General features: G+C 45.9%; 4 protein-coding genes and 1 long non-coding RNA gene across 11 annotated transcripts in view; 3 read left to right on the top strand and 2 right to left on the bottom strand.

The window, feature by feature from the left end:
* Positions 1 to 25624, bottom strand: part of LZIC (leucine zipper and CTNNBIP1 domain containing) — a 382321-nt gene that overhangs the window by 7228 nt on the left and 349469 nt on the right. The gene's annotated exons all lie outside the window — the stretch shown is intronic.
* LOC134506977 (uncharacterized) lies at positions 1092 to 12321 on the bottom strand. Of its 6 annotated transcripts, none has more exons than XR_010068853.1 (5): positions 11817 to 12321; positions 5670 to 5989; positions 2595 to 4978; positions 2238 to 2304; positions 1092 to 1756 (listed from the first exon to the last, which is right to left on the bottom strand). It is a non-coding gene; the product is annotated as an uncharacterized LOC134506977 (long non-coding RNA). The 6 variants fall into 6 exon arrangements; XR_010068855.1 differs by lacking the exon at positions 11817 to 12321 and having other exon boundaries at positions 2595 to 2725; positions 3121 to 4978; positions 5670 to 6171; XR_010068854.1 differs by lacking the exon at positions 11817 to 12321 and having other exon boundaries at positions 2595 to 4406; positions 4858 to 4978; positions 5670 to 6167.
* Positions 6603 to 9509, top strand: NMNAT1 (nicotinamide nucleotide adenylyltransferase 1). The gene is made up of 4 exons (XM_063317371.1): positions 6603 to 6825; positions 7687 to 7870; positions 8244 to 8383; positions 9035 to 9509. Exons 1-4 carry the CDS (start codon positions 6618 to 6620, stop codon positions 9436 to 9438), a joined length of 936 nt encoding a protein of 311 aa, XP_063173441.1. The 5' UTR covers positions 6603 to 6617; the 3' UTR covers positions 9439 to 9509.
* RBP7 (retinol binding protein 7) overlaps positions 13518 to 25624 on the top strand; it is a 68094-nt gene continuing 55987 nt past the window's right edge. Inside the window, exons 1-4 of the mRNA XM_063317373.1 lie at positions 13518 to 13979; positions 14889 to 15067; positions 15856 to 15957; positions 16519 to 16666. Coding sequence (XP_063173443.1) covers positions 13907 to 13979; positions 14889 to 15067; positions 15856 to 15957; positions 16519 to 16569 — 405 coding nt within the window. The 5' untranslated portion in view covers positions 13518 to 13906 and the 3' untranslated portion in view covers positions 16570 to 16666. The remainder of the gene's footprint in view (positions 13980 to 14888; positions 15068 to 15855; positions 15958 to 16518; positions 16667 to 25624) is intronic.
* The window catches only part of UBE4B (ubiquitination factor E4B), a 35131-nt gene continuing 27951 nt past the window's right edge, over positions 18445 to 25624 (top strand). The window contains exons 1-3 of one of the 2 annotated variants that reach the window (XM_063317577.1): positions 18445 to 18604; positions 19329 to 19419; positions 25214 to 25400. In XM_063317577.1, coding sequence (XP_063173647.1) covers positions 18507 to 18604; positions 19329 to 19419; positions 25214 to 25400 — 376 coding nt within the window. In that variant the 5' untranslated portion in view covers positions 18445 to 18506. The remainder of the gene's footprint in view (positions 18605 to 19328; positions 19420 to 25213; positions 25401 to 25624) is intronic. The other variant, XM_063317578.1, reaches the window with a different exon arrangement.

Genomic DNA, 25624 nt, shown 5'->3' with positions numbered 1-25624 from the left:
CGATATGCTCGCTTAAAGCGCGGATGGCTGGCTCCGCGGCCTGAACGGCGCTCCGGCGGTGTGCACGTTAATAAAGGAAATGCAGATTTCTGTTTTTCGGCAAGGAAGGGCCGAGGAGCCCGTGGTCTTCGAGACGTTGGGTAGGCTGCTCTTCAGCCATATCCTTAGAGCAGCTTAAAACTGAAAATACAGTCTGTCCGCTTTTGTGGTATTGCTGTTCCATTGCTCAACACGTGCAAGCAGAAGAAAATGAGGCGGAGGAGGGATGTTCGTTCGTTCGTTTATTTAAGGGGCTTATATGGCTTATACGACATGATGCATAAGTCATCTGGCTTGCTACTGTTCGTATACTGTGGGAGTAGGTGATGGCACGTTTTCCTGTCGTAGCGTGAAAGCTCTTTGGAACTCACGCCATCCCCTTCGACGGGTTTACGTTGCTGCATTTACACTGTGCACGGGTGGGTGGCATAATCAATACTGCAAAGCTGTGAAGGCTTTTTGTTGCTTTGCCAGGCAGTTCCACACCTCTCAGCTGCAGCCTCAAAAGATGACTTTTCCAAGCATGGTGATCGTATATTGAGAAAAGATAGCCTTTCTTAAGTTCTGTTCTTGAGAGGTTGTACAAGTATTGCCTAGAGTTTAATCCTGAAACCATCTAAACCTAACCTTTTTTTAAAAAAATGCTGCTATAGAATATTTAAGTTAATCCGTCTCTGAAATCACAATAGAGGTGTTTGGGACATATGTTGAGGCCTTCCGCAGTTGCAGGGGATATATTGAAAGATGTTTTTGAAAAGCTAGCTCCTCATTTGTTCTTGATCTCTGCATAATTGCATACAATATCTATCCCTAGTTGCTAATTTCTATACTTTTAAAATCTTTTTAGACTTCTGTCATCACAAAAACTGGGAGGTCGATGCGGACCAAATACTGTAGAATCTGCTCATCCAATGAAGACCTATTTAAGCAGCAAACTATATTTTGTCCTCCCCCACCTATAGACCATTGTCTCCACCCTTTCAAGAAGAGAGAACTTAGTGATCTTGATATAAACCGAGTCAGGGGAGACAAGGAGAGAATTCTAGGTTTTATTTAAACAATTGTTTCTCCTTCCAGCCTGAAAGAAAATGTCAAAAATTCTGCTGCAGGGAGGGCAGAAATGTACTGCCTGAGGACATTTTCATTTACACAGATAGGTGCAGTTGGTTCTTCAGCTGAAACCGTTCTTCCACTATGAAACCAAGGCATTAGGCACTGTGGATAACTTTACTCTTTCCCTCTCTGGTTCCATACCTGTTCCCATGGCAATTGAGTCCCCTTGTTTTCAAACCACTTGAACGGTTTGTGAGTTTCCTTTTTAAATGGGTGAATGGTGAAATCCTTTGTAAAATGCTTAAAACCATTTGAGAGTCCGACCTTGCCTTTTCAACTCAGAAGTCTTCAGAATGTTAAAAGCATTGGTGAGCTTCAAGGTCTTTTCACTGTGCCAGCTGCCAGGGGTGTTCTTGTCTTCCCTGTGACAAAGAAAGGGAAGCCAAGGCAGTTGTGCAGAATCCTGCTCAAAGCAGGAAGATTTACTGAAGCTTCATGGGTCTTGCAAAGTCCAGTGGTCAGCACAGGGCCAGTCAGACGTGCCACAGGCATCCACATTCAGACACTGGCTCATAACAGATTCCAGTCTTGGCTTTCTTGTTCAACGTCAGCCCAGGAGAGATGACATTGGCAAGCCAGAATAATCCCAAGAAGGAAAAATAGGCTGTAGGAGATAAAGAAAAGTGCCACAATGGCAAGGAATAATATACTTAAGTATTTTCTGTCCAACTGCAAAAATCACAGGCACAGCATTACACCTTGTTTTCTGAATGTGTGAATGTTAACCCATTGACTACGCTAGCAGGAGAAGGTGGCGATTTTATTCCTGCCTACCTGCAGAACACCAAATTAGGGAAGGCTGCTATAGCCAATCTTGAAGTAGATCGTGTGGAAAATATCATTCGCTCTGGGTTATTAAATAAGGCAGGTTTGGGCTCATTTCTTTCCACCTGCACAGACTTTAAAAGATGAATGCGATCCCTTCCTTTTCCCCCCATTTGCTCCCATTTCGATTGCGTGCCTCAGCACAGACTTGGAACCGGAGAAGATACGGGTCTGGAAATCAGCTAATTTGGGGCAAAGGGCACATCACTTCAAATAGCACACCGCCAGCTTTTTGTGTAAAGAGAAATCACAATACTTACTGGTTGCTATTATGCTAGCCACAGACAGAGTCAGCGAGAGGTAATAGAGCTCAGGAGTGGTTCTGGCCTGGGAAAGATAAATGTTACTCATTATAAAGGAATCAAGAATATTTTCTAATGTTTTGTTTTAAGTGGTCCCTGTCCAGAATCACCCGCCGGTGCGAGGAACGCTTTTAAGGTTCAGAACAGACATTTTTTTAGGATTAGAAATTTTTCCTTGGAAGTTGGTCTAGCGCAATTACTCCTTGGCAAATGAATTAGTACTGTAGCAGTATATTAAAAAGTCTGTTCTTTGTCTAACCCAGGTACTAGTTTTTTCCAGTGGGACAAAATCTAATGGAGACAGGAGCTACGCACACATTGTGTGGCCAAGGCAGTGAGTAAAGTAATACAGGCTCCTTCTGCGAAAGAGGTGAGTCCAAAAATGGAGACAGTGGCTCTCAGCTCCCATGGGACGTGCTCTGCCACGGCTAAGATTAAAGCCAGCCCTAGAAGACAGTGAGAGGAGAATTAGCATATGGACATGCACAGAGGAACAATAGGTAGGGCTTTGGGGAGTCCTCGGCTACATAAATTGCGGCCTGTTCTTGTTAGGTGTACATGTCCCCCACGGTCTTTTCTGCAGAGCTACAGGCTGAATGCTGGGCTCTGCAGCAAAAGCGTTTAGATTTGTGAAGCCAAAACTGCGACATTGTGGCTTGGAGCACCGCATCAACCCAGCCTTCCAAGCTGAGGAGCAGCGTTCTGTTTCAAGGCTGTGGTAGCTCTAAGATGATGTGGGGACCCGCATGCATCCTCCTGGGTTAGGATGAGCCCTCGAGCACCATCCTGCAGAACTTGGCCTCTCGTGACGCTCTGGAGAACCTCTGGAGCCTTCACACACCCGTAGCAAGGAATGTCAAGGCAATGCTGCCTGCCAGGTTGTAGAGAAGGGGCTGGTCGCAGTAGTGAGAAGATTTAGGTCTGAAAAACAAGGTGGAGAAAAAGGTGGGCCAGTAACCACGTGTTCCAAGTTCATGGGTAGCAGTTCTTCAAATGTAACCTGGAACGTGCAATTCTGGTATTTTACATGGAGGTTTTGCATGGGGGTTATCTTTTACCTTTCGGCAGGCCAAACTGAATTCTGCTGGACGTACAGTATACGTTATATGCACCTTTGCATACATTTGCCTGTAGCTTGCCTCATTTCTGCTAGCGCCAGGCGCTGGGAAACCTGCTTTGTTTCTCCCCTTACTTGCAAAGCTCGGTCTGCACATTTTCACACCTGTCCTTGAACCTTTCCTTTCCTTTCCTTTCCTTTCCTTTCCTTTCCTTTCCTTTCCTTTCCTTTCCTTTCCTTTCCTTTCCTTTCCTTTCCTTTCCTTTCCTTTCCTTTCCTTTCCTTTCCTTTCCTTTCCTTTCCCAGCATAGATTCTCTTCTTAGTCCACTTCCTACGCTCTGTAACCATGGAATGAACAAAGCCCCGTTCCATTTGTTGAGCATGGTACAGATCCAGAAATGCAAACTGAGAGTAGCACCGGAGCATCTCTCCCTCTGGCATAGTTGTCAGCATCTCACACGGAGAAGGGCCTTTTCCCTCACCCACTACTTGGCCTTTTAAATTACGGTTTGAACCTGGAAGCTTTTGCATGCAAGGGATTTCTCCTCCTCAGTCTCTGATCTGTTGTTAGTTAAGTCCTTACAACTTTTCAATGACTTCCAGGTATATTACATTATAACTTCCAACATGTGCCTAATTTCCTAACGCTAAATTAGAGGGCCTTCTTTATCAGAGGCACTGCTCTCAAGGCTTGGTGGTCATTTTACTATCAGTATAGTCTAAAATACCTGTCCCACCACAGCCTTCCCTTAAATTTTCAGTCCTTCAGGTCGGGAATTTGAACCTTCGGGAGAAAACCGGAAACCATCCGTTCAGTCTCCAGCAGAGACTTTAACCAAAAAAAATCCCAATCCAACCCCAAAAACACTCATGGGACAGGCCGCAAGTTCTCTCTTCTCTCGAACTCCTCGGGATGTTCCGGTCGGCTGCCCCCATGTTCTAGAAGGTACGCAAGCACGTCAAGGGAATATCACGAGAAAAAGAGAAACGAAGTTCCGTGTTATACCGTAGCAGGATGTAGAATTGGAGAAGAAGAACGGCAGTTCCGAGGGCAAAAATCACAAGCTGTCTAGGGAAGAGAGCAAGGAAATAAAAACAAAACAGATAGATGGATCAGTGCTTTTATTGTCTGGAGGCATATTGCCGTCATGCTGTATGGTTGGTGACTGGTGGCAAGCGGCGTTAAGTGGTGAATTTTATTCTTGTGGTTTCAACGGGTGCAGCTTACCCAAAAGATTGAACAGAAGCTATAGGTCCGCGACATCAGTCACGTGGGTGGGTTGCGGAAGTGTTTTAAGAGATGCAAAAGTGGGCGACTGCGTGGCAGGCACCGTGTGTCAAAGGGGACTTCCCCCATAGAGTTACACATAGCATAAATTCATTCTTTTTCCCATCTAATGCTGGGGTGTGCAGCTAGGATTATGCTCTTATTGGGCGATGTGGAAATACAAGCAGTAGGAGTGAACAATAATGATTTTTTACTTTTGTGCCTGAGTTAACTCCGAGATGTGGCAGCTTACAGTCTGAATCGCAGGTGCTTCGGTAGCCGTCGGCTGAAGTGATAGGCAGTGTGGGCCAGACAGAAGTGAATCATCGCTGATCCTCAAGAGCCTGGCAAGAGTCGTAGAAGTAGTAGTTTGACTGTAAATGCAAGATCGAAGGCCTGTCTTAGCCACTGTGTTGTATCCCTTCCAGGGAAAGGCTGGTCCTCGGGTGGAGCCTTTGTTTCACCTTCCCAAGCTCCTGGATTCAGGCCCAGCATTTCCAAGTGAAGTCTAGAAGGGCTATTAACTGCAAATACTTACATTTGCAAGCAGATTTTAGCTGGGTTAATGCTTTGCACTAAGCCATGGTTTTGTTAATTGCAGTTTGTTGAATTAACCACAATGGTCTGGGTTCACACAACACACTAAGACAGCTATCGCAGTTGACAAACCACAGTGTGCTAAGCCAGAAGTCTGAGGTGTGAATTCTAACTCTGATTGAGAACTATCTTGTTCTCTCTTTTGCCCTCAGCAGTCGGAGGCAAATTGCTTCTGGATAGGGAAGCTCTATTCTGAGCCACCCTGACATGGATTCTTACCAGGGTAGTCGGAAGGGTGTCCCTCCTCCTCTGACTCAGCTTTCTTCAACCTGTCGCCCTCTAGCTGTCTCGGGATGATAGCTCCCAGAATTCCCACTCACCTTTGGACTTCTGGGACTTCATCCTGACACATGCTCCTATACATGTGAGGAGTGTATTGGAGTCTCCCACCTTATAAACATGGAGTTAGGACAAGGGAAGGGTTGGATGTCAGCATCTTTTTCTTTCTCTACCTCCCCCCCCCTTTACCTGGAAGCTCCGTCTGATCTTCTGCCTCTGGGGAAGATATTATAGCTCCTGGATGGATCAACCCCTTTCAACAAGGTGCTCTGTCAACCTCTAGAAGCAGGCCCTATCTGCCTGTTGCTGCTGTCTAGCCACAGAGGTAGCTGGCCAAGTCAGGCATTTTTATACCCACGGCAGGCAGGGATCATTTTTCCTGCATGCATTATTCAAACGGTTGCATCTCGCCTTGGAAAAGGTACTTGCATTTCAAAACGGCAAGACTGGAATTTAACACAGACCTCCCGGCTTCAATAGCTGTCCCTTTTGCTTCTGTCTTGACTGGCCTGATAAAGATATGAAATTAAAAGGAATGCAACGTTTAACAATAAAAATACAGCCCTGGAAAATCTCTCAGGATTCAGCAGAAAAAAAAGGCCACAGAGTGAAATATTACTGGTCCATTTAAAAGCAATTGAAAGATTATGGTACGGTACTGATATTAATAAACTATCTGGGGAACATATATTCCATCTCTTGGGTCTAATACCTGTTGTCCTTTGGTGGCTTATGTGTGCCCAGAAAGAGTGACTCAGCTGTGGAGCAACCAAAACAGCATTAAAATTGGCCCTTCCAAAACTGGCTGGCTGTATTGGCAACCCTTGAGCTAATGGTTTACAATCACTTAGCTTCATACTCATAAGGACCAGAAACTTGGCTTTCATTCACGGAGTGGGCTGTTAAGTGCAGCACACTCCCCTCTTTCTTTGCTCCTACAGAATCCCAGCAGTCGAGTTGCAGAGCTGGCTTAACATCAGGAGGTTTGCAAAGCTTTGGGGTCTCCCCTCATCAGCTCATGTTTCGGCCCCTCAGTTGCATGGAGCCGATTTGCTGTCTGTGCTAGCACGAGGCAGTGACTTCTCTGTATTTTTTATTGTTCCAGTGGAAAGTGAAAATAGCTTTTCTTTCCAGTTCATGACTTCCCCTCCCTGCTTCTCCTCCCTTGCAGCATGTGACCACTGTGACTTGCTTCTCCCCCGGCAAGCGCAGCTCCAACCGATGCCTATGGAGGATTCCGACAACCGGACTGAAGTGGTCCTCCTGCTATGTGGCTCTTTCAACCCCATCACCAACATGCACCTTCGACTTTTCGAACTGGCAAGAGATCACCTGCATGAAATGGGTAAAACTGGGCGCTTTGTTGGGAGCCAGGCTGGGTTTATGAACCCAGCACGGAGATTGGGCACATGATCCAGTGGCCTTGCTCCAGCAAGTTTCCTCCAGATGCTTTGGACTACAACTCCTATAACCTGCAGCCTGTCAGGGCTGGATGACAAGACCTATAATAGGATGCATCTGGAGGGGACCCAGCTGGGGGAAGTCGCTGTCGATGTTCCCAAAGAGGATGACATTGGTGGGCCTGTCCGCCCAGCAGTCTCATTTTCCTGCCTTCTCTCATTCAAAGTGATCCGTGGTTTGGGCTTGATTACCAAAAGCCCTTAGCAATTGCTTGGCTGCAACTCTTTTGGCACTCATTTCTTGCGCTGAAACATCAACTCGTTTGTTGGATTCTGGCACCACTTGCTGTGTGAACCCAGCCGTGCCCTGATGAATTGGTTTGTGCAATCTGCAGACTCGTCCATGGTAGCTCCTTGAGCGAATCGTGGTTTCGTGTCGTGTGTAAACCCACTTAATAATGCGAAGCGCCAATGTTTTTTTTATTGTTCCCTGTTTTGAAGGAGAAGGAGAAAGAAAACCGACTTTCATCAAAAACGTCAAACAGAGCTTGAATAAGATGCATTTTTCCTTTCCTTTTTCCTTCCTTTCTTTTTGTTGAATGCGTTTTATGTCGCCCACTAAAGGAACGACTTAAAACACATGCTTCCTAGAATGCTGGTAATTTAAAGCAAAAAGGGAGAGAGAGATTGGTCCAAAGTTACCCAGGGAACTTCATTGCTAAATGATTTGAACCAGGTTCCTCTGATCCTGGTTGGACCCTCTTGACCCCGGCAACACACAGGTTTCTCTCCTTTGGCACCCACAGGGAAATACAAAGTGGTAAAAGGGATCATTTCGCCTGTGGGGGATGCGTATCTGAAGAAAGGCCTGATCGGCGCCAGCCACCGAGTGACCATGGCAAGGCTCGCAACAGAAAATACTGACTGGCTGGAAGTGGACGACTGGGAAAGCAGTCAAGGAGAGTGGCAGGAAACCATCAAAGTTCTCAGGTACTGGCCGGGGCTGGGCATCTTCCCCCATCTTGCAGGAAAGCCACGTGGTGGGTGTTTTTTCAGAGGGTCTCAGCTTTCCTTTAAAAGAGAACCCTACCAACGGGGTCTCAAGCCCAGCGTGCCTCGGTAAGACACATTTTCAATTGACGGGCGTGGGACTGGATTGCGAGCCCATCAGCTCATATGTACTTTGACCCAGGATAAGTTTCTGGGAGCGGAGATCTCTCCTACCACGCTTCTGTCAAGCACTGTGCACCTGGATAGAACTGTATACGGTTGTCATAGGAACGTGGCCTTAAATGATCAGAAGAGCTTCAGTCTTGCCATCCCATTGTGTACGCACAGATCTTTTTTCACTGCTGTTTTCTAGATACCACCATCAGAAGTTGAAGCATTTGTATTGTGCCAACAGCTCTGAGGAAGCTCCTCTCCCAAGCAAAGCGGGCCGGAAGAGAAAGCGGGCAGCAGGGAGCCAACTCCCCGTTAGAATGAACCAACCCAAACGAAAAGGTTAGTTTTATTTCAAAATCATCGGGGTCCAAAAGTTTAGAGTTAGGAGGCAACTTACAGGCATCTTTCCTCAATTCAGGATCTTTAATGCAAAATGCAGCTTTCGGTCTTCCTCTAGACGGCCGTTCAGCTTCTGCTTGAACGTCTCCGGTGATATTCCCAGCCAGCTACCGTCCCCTAAGACCATCTTCGGAATCGAAGGGATACCCCTGATCTGATCTTTCCAAGGGTGCCCTCCCTCCATGCACGCCCCCTGGAATCCCGGCCTAAGTTAATTTCCAGCATAGCATGGGCTCTTTTAACTACTTTGGCTGTTAATCTGAATGGCCGCTGGTTGTATTTTGCATTTTAAGGGTAAAGACACACTTAATCAAGTGTGCCAGAGCTGATTTGAAAATACTTTCACTGCCCTGGGCAGTCAGATGCTTTCTGTAAAATGGAATAACCTCTCCTGAACCTGATCACACCATTGCTGTTGGCCTGGCTTGTCTAGTAGGCGCCTGTTGGCCAGCACCTGTAGCATCATCTACAGATGTCGTCCCTCATTTATCACTGCAGAATTTGAACTTCTCGGAAGCAAAATGTTGACGATTTTCGGGCCACAGGCTCTGCTATGCAGTCTCCTGCTCACGTTTGCCATTTGTTCTTCAGGCGTCCCCCAGTTGAAGTTGCTATGTGGAACGGATGTTCTGGAGTCCTTTGCCGTGCCCAGTCTCTGGAAGCCAGAAGACATCCTGGAAATTGTGTCCAAGCATGGCATGGCATGCATTACCAGGTTGGGGAGCCACGCCCCCAAGTTCATCTACGAGTCCGACGTGCTGTGGAAGCACAAGGAGAACATACACCTGGTGGAGGAGTGGGTCACCAACGACATCTCGGCAACCAAGATACGAAGAGCGCTGAGGAGGGGCCAGAGCATACGGTATCTAGTGCCCGACGTCGTTCAGGCTTACATCAAACAGCATGATCTGTACACTGCAGAGACTGAGGACCGCAACACAGGAGTTGTCTTGGCGCCTTTGCAGAAAAACGCAAGGCAGCCCATCAAAAGTTGAATGGGCTACGTCTGCATGGTGGTGGAGCGGGGGGAGAGCAGAAATAGGGGCTGATTGGAACACCAATGGTAGTGGAGTCCCGTATCGAATTTTGGAATGTGGTCGACTTACTGGCCCAAATAACCCTAAGCTGGGTTCCTGAGTCTTTTGAAGCTGCTTGACTTGCAGAAACCACATACCCAACACTTAGCTTCTGCAAATCAAGTAAAGATTAAAATGTCGGCAGCGGCAACCCAAGTTTATGGATCTTAATCCCGGTTTGCCACATAGCTCTGTTCTCCGTCACGGAGATCCAGGGCCGGCTGAAACACTGATGGCCTCCCTCTGCTTTAATTATTTGGCAAATTATTGGGGTCTACCTCAAATTTCAGACTGAATGTGTCCATCTGGGCAGCTATAGATATGGCTCATCTCTGAATGGTTGGCTGGCATCTTTGCATGGCAGTTTTTGAATGGGAATAGGAAATGAGGGCCATTTCTCATTCCTTAGCTCCAGTGATGCACCGTTTTTAGTCCGGCTCCTAAAGAGATGCGTTGCGCTGCTAAATGGGCAAGATTTTTCCCCTGAAAATGAACGCTACGTCAAGCCTGCATCTTCAGAGAAATGTATTGTGTCTTGCTCTGATGAATCCTACCTCCCCGGTGTTCCTCGTACTGTAACGCAGCCTGGTTTCCTCTGTCTCTGCTCACTTGGAAATAAGCTGTTCTGGGTCTGGGGTGATCAGGGGTGCCACCAAAAGTGCCTTGCTGATTTAAGCACTAAAGTACTTTTTAAGAGACTTTAGTTGTAGGTATGAGCCATCGTTGTTAAGCTGTGTGGACATGAGAAACCACATTTGCTTGCTAAGGTGGTCGTGGTATGTAACATTTAAAAATGTGGGTCTATCGTATAAGCTTTTACCACTTTAGCTCTGCAGGATGATTCATTTGATTGAATATGCCTTTAAAAAAAAAAAAAAACACTCACAGATAGCAAATACCAGGCAAATGTTCACTGTGGCATACTAGCTTTCTACAAGTACGGATTTTTAAAAATTGTTAGAGCATCTAATCATGTGAGCCACACAGACTGATCATGTCCGTGGGTTTATTTAGGCTCTTATTTTATACAGGATGCCCGCCAGGTGGGCATCAAGATGATAAACCTCTTTTGCAGCCCAAAAGGTGGGCTGTCCTGCGTGGCTAGTGATGGGCTGCAGCTGTTTCATGTCCCTGTGGACTGCCAAAGCCAGCTTACTCCTTTGGTTTCTCCAAGGCAGAACAAATTGACAACAATCGGGAGATGGGTTTTTTCACCGCCTAGTTCAGTGTTTTTCGAATTTGGCAACTTTAAGATGTGTGGACTTCAACTCCCAGAACTCCCAGCGTGCTGGCTGGGGAATGCTGGGAGTTGAAGTCCACACATTTTAAAGTCGCCAAATTTGAGAAACACTGCCCTAGTTGGACTGAGTCAGAACTGCTGGTGCAGGAGTAAAAAGCAAGCAATAAAGTTTGCTCCTCCAACTTCTGCACCAGCTAACTTGGAACATTTTTTTTTTAATCCAGTTGTGTAACATGAATAAAAAATACTGGAAAATATAATCCTAGAATTAATAAGAACCTACAGGAGATGCTACATCTTTGGCAGCAGCCTACCATAGAATAAAGAAACCAGTTGTGGGGTGAGGAGGGAAATGGGGGAGAGGGAAAAATAGAAAATAAAGAAAACATGAAACTTGTCTATGATATTTGGCAGGACAGTGACAGATTCTATTTAGTGTGGGAGAAAAAAATACATGCTGGAGTAAGAAATACCCTTATGAAAATAGCATTCATCGATGTTGTTATTTCTGATTACCTTTTCTTTATTAGGTAATTCATATACTGTATGTGTGTGCCTATATAATGTTTTCCTTTGAATTTTTGATTTTTTTCTTTCAGGTTTTAATCATTAACAAAAAGAGCCTTTTATGCACGTCGTCTCTAACCGCAGAACTGCCCTTTGCCTCCCTCCATACAACCTCCCCTTAAAAATCATAACGCTGTTGTGCGTGCGTGTGTGTGTGTGTAAATTCTGAACTTGACGCTAAAATCATAATGTGAATGAGCCAGAAAATCAACACATCCTGTGTAACATGGGTGGGAAAAAAATAATAAATGTAGTACAATATAATCGGAAATCAACCCAGTTTTGTCATTTTCTACCGGGATTGTGAAGAGGGCTGACCCAAAACATTTTATTTGGGTCAAAATAACTTGGAAAATCTATTGGGATGGCGGTTGGGTCTCACTTCAGTTTTAACTCTGTGAAGAGCTGTGAGCAGTGTTTCTCAACCGTGGCAACCTTAAGGTGTGCGGACTTCGACTCCCAGAAGTTCTGGGAGTTGAAGTCCACATACCTTAAAGTTGCCACGGTTGAGAAACACTGGCTATGAAGTTGGGCTGTCGGGCAGAAGGATCAGCGAGCCGGGAGATTCTTCCAGTAAAAAGAGAAGTTGCAGATCAGTTTTTCAGGTCAGACACCAAGAGCCCTCTGAGTCCTGATGTATTTTGGTTCAGTTCAGTCGGTAGCGTGAATCAAGCCAGTTACGATTTATAAAACAAGTTTTGTGGCATGGAGTGTTACGCAACCATCCAGTTGTGATTTCTTTGACGAGTTACGGCTGTGACTTAGCGTAACGTCCAAGGCCAGTTCCTGTTCCTCTCTTGATCATGGGTCCACTTGAGCTCCACGGGACCCCACAGATGGGGCTGTGAGGCCCTAAAGCGGAGTTAGAACTTGACTGAACGCCTCGCATGAACGGCTGAAAGAAAGCGGGCAGTGCTATTTGATAGTTCACTTTGGATTACACCAGGAGGGGAGGGAACAGTGAAGCACAACAGACAAGAAATTGGGTTTGGCTTTGCAGCCCCACGGTGGTTTGCAGATCGGAGAGCAGCGCCTGACCAAAAAATTCGGTCAGAGTTCAGTGTCACCTACTGACCTCAGAGTACTTTTGCAGATGTTTCCAGGCCCTCCTGAACAATAAAGAGATGAATTGGGCCGGAGAGGAACCTGGTTAAGAAGAGGAAGTCTCTTACGCCCACAGATTTTAAAATATCTGGAGAGAGACAGACAAAACTTTGGCAGAAGTGCATCCCCAAGCAAAGGTTAGCACGTGGGTGTTGCTTCATCCCCTTGAATGCAACAAAATTGAGTTGTAATGCACGGTGCAGAAGGTCACACTGACCCCTGTCCTTGTTCATTGCTTTATAAAGTCCAGCATCCTCTTTTTCACTGTATCTTTGGGAAGCCGACAACCGATTGGGGTGGGCAGCTGTGCTGCTCCCACCCTCTTATAATATCCCCACAGAGGGGTGCTGAGAGATATACTGCTCCTGAACAAATGGTCCCATAGCCAAAGAACCATTGCTGTTGAGAATCTAAGGAGGAGGCCCACCAGGTTGGATCAAAGTCTAGTCGAGCAGCTTGCCTGACGTCATGCCCACCCAGATCCTCTGGTTTTCAAGGATTTTTTATGACTGGGTTTCTTTTTGGCAGGAAAAGTCCTTTTTTTCCAAATCTGATGGATTTCTAGGAATGTATGTCTTCATATCAATTTGTGCCAAGTGACAAATCTTCACCTGCTAGGCTTACTAGTTTACAACACTGCGCAATTTTTTTTTCTCCTTCCAAATGCTCTGCCTGCTTCCATAATTCCCTGCCAAAAAGGCAACTGTGAGCCTACCTTAGACGAACCTAAAGTAATCCTAGAGGGAGGTAAGTTCATAAATGGTTGATAAGCTCCAGTGGAAGATCTCAGTTATAGAGGCAGACTGCTATCCACTGCTTGGTCTGCTTTATCTGGAATAAATTGAAGGATAATTCAAACATAAGTGGGTGGCAAAATGGCAGATCAATACACATCAGGGATGGTTCTTTACCTTCATGAGCTTCTACCTGCTGGTCAGCTTCCTGAAGACAGCTGGCTAGTTCTCATTGTGAGCAGCGCACTGGTCGGAAGCAATGGGATTCCTCTTTTGGTACCAATGGAGTCCCCATGTGGAGAAGCAGTATCTCTCCAAATATTAAATGCTGGGAAGGAACACTGTGAGTGTGAAGTTTACAGGCTTGGCTTGTAGACTACTCAAGACACAGGGAGCTAAGCGTTGAGCTCCATGGATGTCTAGATAGAGCTCCATCAGGGCTCTGGACTTTAATTCTTGGGCACTGCTGGAGATGGGAAATCCAGATTTTACTCTGGTCAGCCCCAAGAGAGGTTAAATTGTCGTCTGTGACTCATGAAACAGTGACTTTAGTTCTACACCCTGGATTACAGCTGCCATGAACTTTCTCCTCTAGAGGCCCAGCTGCAGCAGATCTTGATCCCACCTACTATTGTAAGTCCTTCCTGATTCCCCTTATATAGAGAAGGGATGGCAAATTAGAGTTTCTCTGGAGTCCTGGGACCCTTTTAGTGCCTGTTGATCTCAGTCTCTCTCTTCAGCCATGCCGGCGGATTTTAATGGCACGTGGAATCTTGTCCAGTCTGAGAATTTTGAAAGCTTTATGTTGGCTTTAGGCAAGTACAGAGCATTTGAGTTTCACTGCTGCCTCTTCTCCTCCTGAGATGCTTATGTGGTTGACGGCATCACTTTGTTTTTTTCTCAGAGACAAAGCTATGCCTGCAAAACTGCATTGAATCTCTTTTCTGCTTCCTCTTTGTTTTGCTTTTCTTTTTACACTAGGTGGTTAATACGTTACAGGATTTAACCCAGAATTTGCACTGTGTTTTTCATTTGGTTGACACAGAGGTAGGGAAGGAGCAAAATATTTATTCTCCTGTGTCTTGAATGTTGTTTCAGATGCTTAACTAACTTAGTTAACCTTAGCCGCAATATATTTTGATTGTGCGTGGCTAAATCCCCACGTCATTACTCTGCCATCATTTTGTTAACTGTGGCTCGTTGAACTTGTCTGTTTTGCACACCATGCTAAGCTATAAATCAGGGCTTATAAATCATAATGCTGGGTTCAGTGCAGTGGTCTAAGCCATAAGCAAACCATACTACAATCCTTAACAGAAATGCTACTTGACCCATCTCTGTTTACTGAATGTACATATTATAAACTTATAGGCATAAATTTAATCCCTGGATTTAGTTCTCAGTGCCATGCTAATTGTTAGTTGCTATCTTTGGCTGCAATACCTTTGCCACATTTGACACCTTTTCCTTGTGCCAGCAAAGCGAAGTTGTTTTCTGCAGTGACCCCCCGTCAGTGCCACGTTCCTCTGTTGTTCCTGAATAACACATTAAACCGCTGCGTTCTGATCTGTATAAGGGAATCTTGGCACTGGTTTGAAATGAATGCATAACTACTACCCTGGTTAGGATCAAGGAGGGCAGCGTTCAGTTAAGCGGGGAAGCTGATAAATATGCGGTGGGAGACCATGTTTAACTTCCATCTGTAACTTCTGTGTCTGGCAAAGGTATAGATTTTGCAACTCGCAAGATAGCAAATATGCTGAAGCCTCAGAAGGTCATAAAACAGGAAGGGGATTCATTTTCTATCAGCACGACAAGCACTTTCCGAAACTATTTTGTCCAGTTCAAAATTGGAGAGGAGTTTGATGAAGATAACAAAGGGCTGGACAACCGAAAATGCAGAGTAAGTAAGCCAGCCAGACTCCTGGTGAACCTTTAACAGCTTTGGGTATAAACATAGACTGGGCATTTTTCTTAGATTTTCATTGCACCGAAAAGTTTGTGTTTTTTTCTTGGAGCACGTGAAAGTAGTTACTGAACTGCTTCACTGCAGTTCTAGACCAAATGTTGGTTTGTATGGTGATATACGCTGAGACTTATGATCAAAATCATAGGAAATATTTCTTCAGGCAAGACCCAAGTTCTTCTAATTGTCTTAGTTTAAGGTTATTCATCTGGGTTTTTAGAAGAAGTCGTTTTACTTCCTTGAATGGATTTATGAGTGCATAAGATTTTGCGTTGCAAAAAAGGCTGCAGCCCATTACATTTATTTATGTATTTATCGTATTTTTATCACCGCCCATCTCCCTCATACGGGGGACTCTGGGTGGGTCACAATAAAACAGTTTAAAATAAATCAGCTGGTATTCCTCATGAAGTGTGAAATGTAAATAAAACTTCATTTAAAACTTGTTCTCCTGGGAAATTTTAGGGGGGGGGATTTGCTCTGTGGATATTAGCTTGACCCATCGCTTTTAAAGTCTCAGAAGCCCAGGAACTAAAAATGCTGGCAGTTTAAAGTTTTTTTAAAAAGTGTTGCTTAGTAGAAAATACGTGGGTTAAAATACGTTATTTTAGAAATCAGTTCATTTAAAATGATGAACGTAGAGGTGTTGTAAAGTAACATTTGTTGTTGATGTCTGGAACTAAGCATTAAAAGAATCTGACTTTCATCTTCCCCTTTCAATGCAGAGTGTGGTTACTTGGGACAATGATAAGCTTGTCTGCATTCAGAATGGAGAGAAGGAAAACAGAGGCTGGACTCACTGGATTGAAGGCGATGAGCTGTATCTGGTAGGAAACATTTCGGTGGATTAACTCTAGATTAAGATATCCAGCTCAGGGGCCCAGGGCTGGGAACAGATCAGCCCCCTCAAATATCCTACACATGGGCTTCTTCCACCTCAAGCATCTCCCTGAAGAAACCACAACCACTTTTTCACACGCTTGGGATACAAAATGTGCATTGATCTAATTTTTGCAGTTTATTAACTGTCTCTTATGGCATTAACCCAAGCGATTGTGGCTTCTTCAGCAAATAATGTTTAAATGTAAGTTAGCAGAGTGCCTATGTCCAGCGGGTGAATTGCTTGTGAACCGATTCCGTTGCACCTAAGTAACGTATAATGGAAGCGGGGCAAAGATCAGATGATGCTGAATGTTTCTTTAGATGAAGAGGCTTGAAGTGAGCCGGGATGTGATCGTAACTCGGTTTTAGTTAAGTAGGGATGCGAACTGGATTGTGGGGTGGATTTGAGATGCCAGTGGCTACCTGCAACCCATCTTACCCAGAGAGGTTTGAGGTTGGATCCCAGCGTTGAAGACTCAGTACTGTGTGGCTGTCTTTATATGTAGGAACTCCGTTGCGAAGACAAAATAAGCAGGCAAGTTTTCAAGCGAGCGTGAACCTCAAATGGGACTTCTCAGGAGGAGAGCCACCCACGGCACCTTGTTCAAGGCATGGCTTCCCACAGCACCTCTTTCACTGCGAGTCAGCAGCAGCGTGGGAACGTCTGCCCAGCATTTCCTCCATTTCCTCTCTATTGGAAACGTTCATGGCGGATTCCCAGAGCAAGCACAGCGGCTGTTATGAGGTCACTTCATTAAACATACTGGCAACGCAGCTTGGAGTCTCTAGTCTCTGTGCTGCCGTATGCTTGTCCCAAAATGTCTTCCTTGGGGGTGCTTTAGGCTGCCCAGCTGAATGGGATCGGGAAACCCTGATGCAGAAGCTGGCTACATTCACACAGTGCATTGACCTGCAATAGGGTTTCCATGTATGTGTTTTTCCCTCTGGTTTAGCATGTTATCTGACCCCAATCTTTGGTTTATAAACCATGGTTGGTGGCTTAGCATGTTGCAGGTGCCTCTCCAACCGTGATTTATTTAGGAAACTAAGGAGATGGATGACATGATGTTTCCTCAGGAAAGAAGGGGAAGGCTGTAGCAATTTGGCATCCTCCTTTTAGCAGAAGGGGGCACCCATATGCAACTTGCTACTTGCAGGAGAGTTGCCAAACGGGGCAGGCTCACAAAACTTTCTGGTTCTTAATACAATCCATTAGTTGGAAAATGTGCTCCAGGCAGCTCCTGAACTTTTGCTACCAGAGATAAACACGTCTCTCCTCCTTCAGTGTCTGAAATGAGCTAGAGAACAGGATCTGGGCACAATCACATGACACATTTAACCTAGCTACCAAATGAACCAGGTTCAGGGGTATGGCGCTCAGCATGAACCAAGCTTAGTGTGTTGTGGGGTACGGCTTACAGAATTTGAATTGCACCCCTATTTCGTTCCCTTGCAGTTGCCAACACTGGCCACTCGCACCACACAAGATTCAGCAGTTCCAAAGCAGGTCAAACCCTAACCCTGAAAGTATTTTTTCCCCAGGCCTTGTGAGTGGGGGAGGCATTTTTTCCCTCCCCTTTGGTCTAACATACGTTTAAATTTATTTTGTTCCTCCCCCCACATTTGATAGGAAACTGCTCTATAGAAAGCATTATGTCAGTCCATTTTTCACTCTAAGATGAAACAACTTGTACAAATCTAGAAAACAACGCCAACTAGAGTGTGTGGCTTGAACAGGGCCTGTTTCCAAGGCTTTTTAAAAATCCTGGGATGTGCCTTTCACAATTAGGGCAAATTAATGACCAAATTACATGATACAGTAGAAGGAATCGGCTGTTATTTGCTATGTGGACAGACCATTATGGTGCTTTTACTGCTGTCGATTGATACTGGTTTAACGTTATCGTTTGTACTGCCTGGCGAGCCCAATTTAATTTTAAAGGATCTTGACTTTGGCGCCTCTACAGAAGACGCCTCCATGCTGGCTCCGCCCTTTTAGCCCCATTTTTTTTTCCCGCCAGGACCTCGCGCTTGGCCCTGCCCCTGTTGCTGTGGCGCAGGCCCCAACAAGCCCCGCCCACTCCCTCGCGTTACAGCAGCTCGCTTTGCGTTCAGCCTGGCGTGAGATTACGGAGAGAGGTGGGAGGGGAGGGCCCTCTCTTCCCGCCTCTCCATTCCCATTGGCCAGCCTCCGAACTGACGACAGCGTTTAGCAACCTGGAAGGGCGTCTCTCTCTCACTGCTATTGGTCAGCGCAACCCATCGAGCGCGTGCGTCAGGTGGCGGGGGCGGAGCCGCTGCTGCCACCGCCTCTTCCCCAGGCCCTGTTCCCATCCTACCGTGGACTTCCCCGGGTGCGCACGCGTCGTTTGCCTGGGTGCTCGCGCACGCACGCAGACGTGCGCCTGCCGCACGCGAGGAGAGACGAGGCGAGCGGCGGCGAGGAGGTCACGTGATCCGACGCCAAGATGGCCGCCGCCGCCTTCTTGTTTTGATGAATAATCTCCGTGTGGAGAGGCAGCGGCTGAGGGGAAAGTGGGGCTCCGGCGGTCACGCGTGGGCGGGAGTTGGGAGGCGCGGGGGCTTCAGCCGGTGAGCGTTGCCTCCCCGCCCGCCTTTGGCCGCTCGAGCCGGGCGTGCGGAGCGTCCAAGGGGGTCGACCGGACCGGGCCTGCCCGTCAACGGCGAGAGGGTGGGAGACTTGCCCGCCGGCGCTGCTCCTCGCAGCGGGCTTTGTCGGGGGGAAGGCGAGGGAAGACGCCCTATGGGACCCCCGGGGCCGCTGGGGCATTCGAAAGGCGGCCTGCGCTTGGGGGAGAGGGCGCAGCGGGGAGACCGGGCCCAGAGGCGCAGCTGCTCCCGTGGGAGCCCCGCAGAGGAGTGAGGGCGCAGCGGGGGGAGGGCGGCCCTGCCCATGCAGGCCTGAGCGTGCCGGTGGGGCATCGGGACAGGTGGAGCTTGAGTCCCGGGATCCCTGCAGCCTCAGATGCAGCTAGGATAGGCCCGGGAGGAAGGGGCGCTGGATGCGAAGGCAGGAACGGGGGCCGTCTGAGGGTGTTGGCCATAGGAAGCTCCCGACCTCGGGATTATAGCGGGACCGGTTTAGATACGGCAGGGAGCAGGGGCCGGAGGAGGAGCAATCAGGGCTTGGAGGGCAGGCAGGCAGGCAGGCGGTGGATGCTGTTAGGCAATTAGAAGCAGCGAGGAAGGACCCGGTGGGTTGCTCTTAACCTCTGACTATGCACTTCTGAGACCTCCTTAGAGAAAGAGGCATCAGGGCAGGAGTTAACCGAAAGACATTTCCTCCTCCTCCAAGCACATCCCTCAAGGGAAGCATCGGAGCCCTCCTTCCCCAAACTCCTTCCACCATTAAGAGGAAAACTATGGAGGAGTTGAGTGCTGATGAGGTAAGTTGTGTGGGTGGGGGTGGGATAACTGGGAAGCAGTGTGTGTATACATTGGGGTGATGTTGGTGGGGTTGTCTTTCTTAATTCCTCCTTTTTTTGTACTTGTTCATTTATAATTAAGAAAGGATTTAGAATTGAATTCTGGATTTTTTTTAAAAATCAGGTTATATGTAGCTCTCCTCAAAGTTTGAAAGTGACCAGGTTGCTTTTTTTAAAAGGCAAATATTTTCGGGGGGTTTTTTCCATTGACATTGAAAGATGGATTTTTTTGGTAGATCAAATATGCAAAAATATCAGCAAGCTAGAAGGGCTCTTGATTTTTTTCTGTGTTTATGGCCTGTTTGTTTTGTAACTTTTGAGATTCCCAGACTGAGTTGACAGTCAGGAAGATAGCAGGATGTGAAGTTCCATAACAGGTCTGCATATATGGAAATATTAAATTAACTCCAGGAATTGCTTTTTCAGTAGTTTCAAATTCAGGACTTGTGACAGGTTACTTATGGCATGACTAGAAGGCTGTTGGCTATTGAAATGGTGAGGTGTTCTTGAGACTATTTCCTGTCTTACAGAATGTCCTGTGTTTTACTCAGGCTTAGGAGGTTGTGTTCAGTTTTTATAAAATCAATTATTTTAAAATAGTTGCAATTATGCAGGGAGGCAGTATGTTGTAGCACATGGTATTTTTTCCATCTGTCTTCATTCTAGTCCTTCCTGATCTTTCCCCCCCCCTTCTGTAATGGAATTTTGCATGTTGCCAATTAAAACAGATGTTGAAAGTCTTATCTGTAAAAATATTTAGGTCTAATTGATCATAAGCAAATGAGCTCTGCTGCATGTTTTAAATACATTTATATTTCTGGGTGATGATGTAGTGGCCTAAGATAATAAGATGTTTTGTAATTTACTTTGAGTTTTCTCTTGTAGGTGAGCGTATACTGAAATTCTGGCTTGTCTGCTCTAATAAGGCAGGCTTTCCTCCTATGAAAAAGTATTTGCTATGTATAATTTTCATCTTAATAATTCTTCGAACAGTTCACAGTAAATACCTAAGACAATTTAAAACTAGAACTCACAGTTTCAGAAACAAAGGTCAGAGAGAATAACAGCACAGTACTGAAATATTAGGTGAAATCAGAATCAAACAGTGAAATAATGTGTGCCAAGATGTGTGAGTGAATTCTGTAATTAAGGACAGCCTTCTCTAACCTGATTCCTTTGAGATAAATTGGATTTAAACTTCCATAATCCCCCAGCCAACAGGCACCAGATTGGAGAAAAGTGATTTAGGAACTGTCATCAAAGGGTTTTTTTCCTCAGTGGTGAAAAATCTTGGATAATTAGAAAACAGGTGTTTTGCTAAACCAGTTCGCAGGCTGCAATCCTTAGCTTTGATGGGCTATAACCATGAATGATAAATGGCTTCCAAGCTATGGTGTGTAAGCCCAATTCAAACTAGCTTGAAGACAAACCAGTTTAAATGCTAATCCTGGTATGCCTGACTTATTATGGGAAGCTGGGGTCAGGGAAACTATGATAAAAATACAAGGACTGGGTAGACCAGAAAGAAAAAAATGGTGTTAGTTTGCGGTATATTCTTATAAACCATAGTATCCCAGACTACTAACTGGGCTCTGTTTTGTGAACACTCTTAACTGAGTGTTCATAAAATGGAACAATTTACAGCATCTCTACCTGCATCTTACCAACTTTTGTGTTTGTTGATGGCTCATCCTGCTAATTAGCAAGGAAAAACTCCAATATGCTCCGCTGCAGAAGTAAAAGCCCGGGAGCAATTTAGGGATGTAGAGTGTCCTGCTTTTAAAATGGTATCAGGCCCGGGCTGGAAATGCAGTAAGAGATTGGAAAGGAGTGAGTAGCTGCTAATGATTCTCTCCCACCCCACAGCTCCTTCTGTGTAAACTAAGCAGTGAGTACAAAAAGGGTTCTTCTGCTCTGGTGGAACAGGAACCAAACAGGACAAATCTTTTTGACCATTAGGCTACTGAAACCAACCAAAATGCACACAATAACCAATGTGTAGTTACTTGTTGAAGATGCACTGCTAGAAGGAGATATTTCAATTTGGCTTTATGTTCATCAGCCCTCCAGTTGGCCATTCTGGTTGGACATGAGGGGAACTAGTCCAAGCTATCTCAAGGTTGTTTATTATCCATCTTCGTTGCAGCAGGAGATATTTTCTGGCTAAACCATGTAAGATTTCTCTGAAAGGTCCTCTGAAAGTGGGCTAGATGGACATTTGCTAGGTGCCCTTTGAATAAGGATTATTTCTGTTTGGGACACTGCATGCATGATCTGAAATGATGCAAAAGTAAAGTGCTTGGGAGTTCTTTCTCAGTGTCAAAACACAATATTGTCTGGCCATGTGATTACAGAATCCACAAAGGGGCATATTTGTTTGGGTGATGGAATTCCTGCACAACCACCTGGAATTTCCACATGATCAGGTGACTTGAGGGAAGTTCCTCAGGGGAGAGGCTGTAATGTTCAGGACATCAGAGAGGGAAACAGGAAGTAAACAGGGAGGGATATGTGTTCTTTGTTTAAGATAGAAATTACTTATTGGTACTTCTAGTACATAGAACCTTGCCATTGTGGTCAGCTTCAAAAGATCACCTTTAGTTTTTTTTTTCCCCCCAATGCTGGTTGGTATCATCTTTCCATTTGTGGAGATCAGATTGCAACAACAGGCATCTTTATGCAAAGTCATTCCATAGCTTCTAAAATACCAAGATGACGTGGTGGTTGCAGGATGAAGGTAATAATTTACTGAGCATTTGACGTTGCAATAAGAATGTGCATCTGTACATGGTGCCAATTACCAAGTATTTGTTCTCTCCTATAGAGGGGTAGGCAGAAAAGGCAACCCTTCCATCAGATACTGTGTGAGGGGGAAAAGATGGTATTACTTAAAGGGAGAGACGATTGTAGGTGCTAACTGGAATTAGAATAGCAGATTGAGGTTTTCTAACTCTTGCATCCAGGTGAAAGGCCTATCCTGAATCTGAGGCTGGCCCATTTAAATAAGGCCATTTGTATTATAATCCTCTGGGCAAGCTTCATACCTCATGCTAAGCCATAACGCGGTTCGTTTATGTGCAGCCCAGCCCAACGTTTAAACAGGGCCCGCAAGCAAATCACCGTTTATTTATTTGATTTATATCACTGTCCGTTTCACACACGTGACTTTGTCATTATAGGACAGCAAGCCAGTTTGTTGCTGGCTAACTGGCTGTAGCTTCGAAATTTATACAGCGTGAAAGCATCGTGGGGGCGAACAGGAAGCCGAGGGAACAAAAAGAACATGGGGAGGAATGGAATGAGAGGGAGCCATTGTTATGCCAGCCTTTGAAAGTGGAGGAAAACACTTTCTCTTGCAGTCCTTTTCAGCCCGTTATACTCCCAAGTATGGTGGGAAGCCTGCTCAACTACATTGTTTGACTTACCATGCTTCCCGGGGTGCAGAGAGCTTGCACCTTGTTTCTAAAGATTACCTAGAGGTTGGAGATTCAGCAGTCCTTTTTGTTTTTTTTTTAAAGCCAGAAGCTGAGTCAGGGCCACACCCTGCCTATGCAGTCTTTCAGGCTGCCTGAAACTTCACGTGGGGAGCCCTGTTGCCCTGTGCAGATCAGCCCATCTCTGTGTGCAAATATACATAATGTAGATTATGCGTAGAATAGTACTTGTTGTCATGTACTTTTTTCCCCCTTTTCCATCCCTTTTCCCTTCTATGTAATGTCTTCTAGAGTGGTCAGTCTAGTTTTTATTATGTTAATCACCTTGGGAGCCTTTCAGGTTAGAAAGGGTAGAAATGCTTTAAATAATAAATAAGGATGCCTAATTAAGTTGACTGGGTGACACAGACTAAGCTCTGGGGTAGTCATTTCAGTTATGATGCCTCTGCTTGTGGGGAGTATAATAACACCCTTTCTAACCATGGTTGGACAGGCCTCACTTTATTACTTCCTGTGGGTCCCAAATAAGCCCTGAGTGCTTCCCGCCCACTTCATCCATGTCATGTCACCAGTTGTTCCTGAATCTTCCTGTGGTTCCAGAAGAGGGGGGGTGGCATGGAAAAGCAGAAGCTGACTGAACAAAGATCAAACCTGTTACGTGGAAGTGGTTCAGAAGTAGGCCAGATGAGTTTTGTGGGGTAGCAGCATGTCATTTTTCAGACTGGATAGACTTCAGGTAGCTCACAGAGAGCTCTGCTTCAAACCAGGGGGTCCCAGGTTTAATCCTTGGCATTTCTTAAAAGGGTGAAGGAGCCCCTGTTCCCAATTTTAATCCCAGAGAGCTGTTGCTCAGGTTAGGTGGATGATGGTCTTACTCAGGTTAAAGCAGCACCCTGTGTTGCTATCTCTTGAGCTTCCTGGTAGACCTCTGCTTTGCATGCAGAGCCCTGATGGTTCCAAGTAAAGCTGGGGAAGCACCAGTCCAAAGTCCTGAAGAAGGTTGGTCAGATCTGTGTGGACTCCCATACTTCCCATAATTCCCCAGCATGGCCAGCATTGAGCATGTAGGGGGCTTGAAGGCCACACATTCAGATCTTGGCAAGGTTGGGAATCATTGGATTAGCCGGTCCCATGATCTGGCTCGGGATAACGCAGTTTCCTTTGACCTTTCAGCATTCTTCTGGGCAAGAAATGTCCAACCCTGAAATGCAGCAGGTGTTATTAAAGATGGACAATTCTTTGCAGGAAAATTGTAGTTCCAACCTAGTCACTATGAGTTGAGTCAACTTTCAGTGACTATGACTCTGATGAAAACACACTGCCTTGACCCAAATTTTAGCAATTTTGGTCAGGGTGATATGGGCAAATCCTTTCACAGTATGCTTTTCTCTGCTTCCTGCAATGGACTTACAGCCTCTTTCTCTCTGTGTTGTTCCAAGTTTTGTCTTCTCAATGCAGACAAAATACTACAAATCCATAACTTCAGGTCATATGGGGCCACCATCACCAAAGTGTTACGTCAGTTATACTCCAGGAATAACAAAATTTACATAATGAGTGGGTTCTTGAGTTCAGCTTTCCTCAACCTGGATACCCTCCAGATATGTGGGCTTTAACCTCCAGAATGGAGTTAAATTTACATGTCCTTTAGGACCGAAGCAACATAAATTTGGGCTTGGAAGTTTTGAGAACATTTCATTTGATTTAGGGCGTACGATGGCATGGGCCAAGAGGAATATTAAAAAGGAGCTTGTGAAAACCCAGCTTCCTTCTGCCTCTTCCAGGGATGGAGAAGGGCTTTCTTAGAAGATACCCTTCAGATTGAGAAGATGAGAGCAGGATGTTGAATGTTGTGTAAGGCTATAGGGAGAGCCTTGGTCTGCTTCTAAGAATAGAGCCCTTTCTGAGCAGTGGAATGAACACTGCAACATGTTTTCCATATGTGCTGTATCCATTTCCAGGAAAATGTTGTTTGGAATTCTCTTGGGGAAAGGGATACAGTAGGTGGTGGATTGCTAAGATTTATTGGAACGAAAGTGGCTTTTGGCCAGTGACAGCTCGGTGCTGGGCCAGGTGGGTTCATGGTTTGATGTGGTTTGAAGCAGTTTCTATCGTTCTCGGGTGTCGGTTGCCTCTTGAACTTGGATTCTTAATTGCTCTGCCTTGGACCTACCAGTCCTGATAGCCAGGCTGTGCGTGACTGACTTTGCTGGGGGTGACCTTGACTGTTTTGAAAGCCCAGTATAGGATCGTTGGAGACCACCTGGGATTTTGAAGGGCTGAAATCCAGTAACTCACAGTTGCCCTGGTTTTCATTGCAGATCCGTCGAAGGCGCCTTGCCCGGCTTGCTGGCGGACCATCTTCCCAGCCCACCACCCCACTTACCTCTCCACAGAGGGAGAACCCCCCAGGGCAGCCTGTCCCAGCACCGTCTTCAGGGGCACCCCATAACCTTGGGCTGAATGTTCACAGCATGACCCCTGCTACCTCTCCAATTGGCGCATCAGGTAAGCCACTGCTAGCTAACGCCAACTCTCTAGGATAATTCGGGGCAAGAAAATCCATGCCAGCCCTCCTCCTCCTCCAATAAAGAAATCGAGGCTTTTCTGCAGGGCCAACGTGGAATGCAAATTGGGTGTTGGTTTAACCGAGCTGTGGAGAAGCTGACATGCGTTTTCATCATGTCATGGGAACAGGCAAGGAAGTTTAAAGAAAAGAGTTCCTTGCTAAG

This window comes from Candoia aspera, chromosome 18 (genome assembly GCF_035149785.1).
Source record: "Candoia aspera isolate rCanAsp1 chromosome 18, rCanAsp1.hap2, whole genome shotgun sequence".
NCBI classification, from domain to species: domain Eukaryota; kingdom Metazoa; phylum Chordata; class Lepidosauria; order Squamata; family Boidae; genus Candoia; species Candoia aspera.
Note: the sequence above shows the minus strand (reverse complement) of the source record. Positions and strands in the feature narration are given on the sequence as shown.